This window comes from Sinocyclocheilus grahami, unplaced genomic scaffold, assembly GCF_001515645.1.
Source record: "Sinocyclocheilus grahami isolate Dianchi unplaced genomic scaffold, SAMN03320097.WGS_v1.1 scaffold2436.1, whole genome shotgun sequence".
NCBI classification, from domain to species: Eukaryota; Metazoa; Chordata; class Actinopteri; order Cypriniformes; family Cyprinidae; genus Sinocyclocheilus; species Sinocyclocheilus grahami.
In genome coordinates this window covers 43,045-44,625 of record NW_015507615.1, presented here as the reverse complement: position 1 = coordinate 44,625, position 1,581 = coordinate 43,045, and the positions used below count along the sequence as shown (strand labels likewise).

General features: G+C 31.9%; 1 protein-coding gene across 1 annotated transcript in view; it reads left to right on the top strand.

Annotated features, from left to right (window-relative positions):
* The window catches only part of LOC107575021 (NACHT, LRR and PYD domains-containing protein 12-like), a gene marked incomplete at its 5' end in the record, with an annotated part of 22,488 nt that overhangs the window by 13,137 nt on the left and 7,770 nt on the right, over nucleotides 1-1,581 (top strand). The window contains 2 exons of the mRNA XM_016261430.1: nucleotides 61-111; nucleotides 219-259. Coding sequence (XP_016116916.1) covers nucleotides 61-111; nucleotides 219-259 — 92 coding nt within the window. The remainder of the gene's footprint in view (nucleotides 1-60; nucleotides 112-218; nucleotides 260-1,581) is intronic.

Genomic DNA, 1,581 nt, shown 5'->3' with positions numbered 1-1,581 from the left:
TTGTAATCCTCGGAGGCATCTCTATGGTTTTGTTGATGGAGTAATCCTGTGTTTCTCTAGTATTTCCTCTCGTCCTATTACATGTGTGAATCAGTGGTCGGGGCTAAAGAGGTAATAATATAGAAACAGGCGTTGATCTTGATGTTCACATCTATGATGTTTTTATAGTATGTTGACCTGTTACATGTCAAAAGATCAAGGGAAATGTAATTTCTCAGTTCATGACCCCTTTCAGTAACCGTAAACTGAAGGATCTCAGGTGAGATGATGTGTAAAATATTAAAGGTCTTTTGGATTCAGTTGTACACTAAATTGCACAGTAAACTGAAAAGGAACAAAAATAATTCACTTTATGGATTAATGTTGTAAAGGTGATTCCTAAAAGAGCTCATTAATCTGTTGTATGTTACATTTACCTTTCAACATATTATTTAGTATTCGTTTAATGTTTGAATTAAATACTTTGGGTAACACTTTACAATAAGATTCATTAGTTAACTACTTTAGTTAACATGAACTAAGAATGAACAATACCTCTACAGCATTTATTCATCTTAGTTAGTTATTTTCAACCTTTACTAATGCATTATTAAAATCAAAAGTTGTGGTTGTTAACATTAGTTAATGCACTGTGAATCAACATAACCAGGGTTTGAAATGAACACCCGCCAACCCACCAAATGTGGGTAAAAATCAGCTGTGGCGGGTAACGCTGTGAAATCACTTGCCAATTTGGCAGGTTTTCATTTATTTCTTGGGGAACGTGTAAATGATTCGGTTCAATCGCAATGACTCACTTAACAGTGATTTGCTGCCACCTACTGGTGGTTTTAATTGTTTTAATTTTACATTTCAAGTATCTTTTCATCTTTAAAATAATTTCCAGATGTCAATATTCAACATTTCATGTTTAAAATATCAAAACATTATTTATGCATTTGTAACTGCAGGGTAAAGCATTCCATGTCCCTCTAAGCTGCATTAACATGTGTAAATACATCTAAATGCCACTTCATATGCAACTTCTGCAAAGATTAATTTTGTTTATATTGATTTCATTTGTTTAGTAACAGCCTAAATGTATTATTATTATATTTGACTGATTAAATGTAAGAATTTGACTCAAATGATTATGCACACTTTTAGGAAAAATGGCTTTATAAAGGTAAAAATGCCCATAAAAGGTAAAAATCAATTTAAACTTATTGGAAAAGATTAATTTATATCACTGCTGTGAACTAACCACACAGAATATGAAATATATAAAAAAAACTTTAGGAGTCAGCTGTTAACGGTAGTCCTTATATCAGCACAATAACACACTTAGCAAAATATTGTCTAATTATCTTTATTGATATAAAATTCCAGAAAATATTGAGATTCATTTTTGTCAATATCGCACACCCCTAGTACTGACAAAAAATGATTTGCAACGATCGCTTTGTCATGCCCAGTGTAGACAGCCTCAAGCTGTTGGTTTATTTATGTTTTTTTGGCTAGTAGAAGTTATGAATGGCTGGTAACATAAAAATTTAGTAGCCAAATTGGCTGGTGAGTGAAAAAGTTAATTTCAATCCCTGA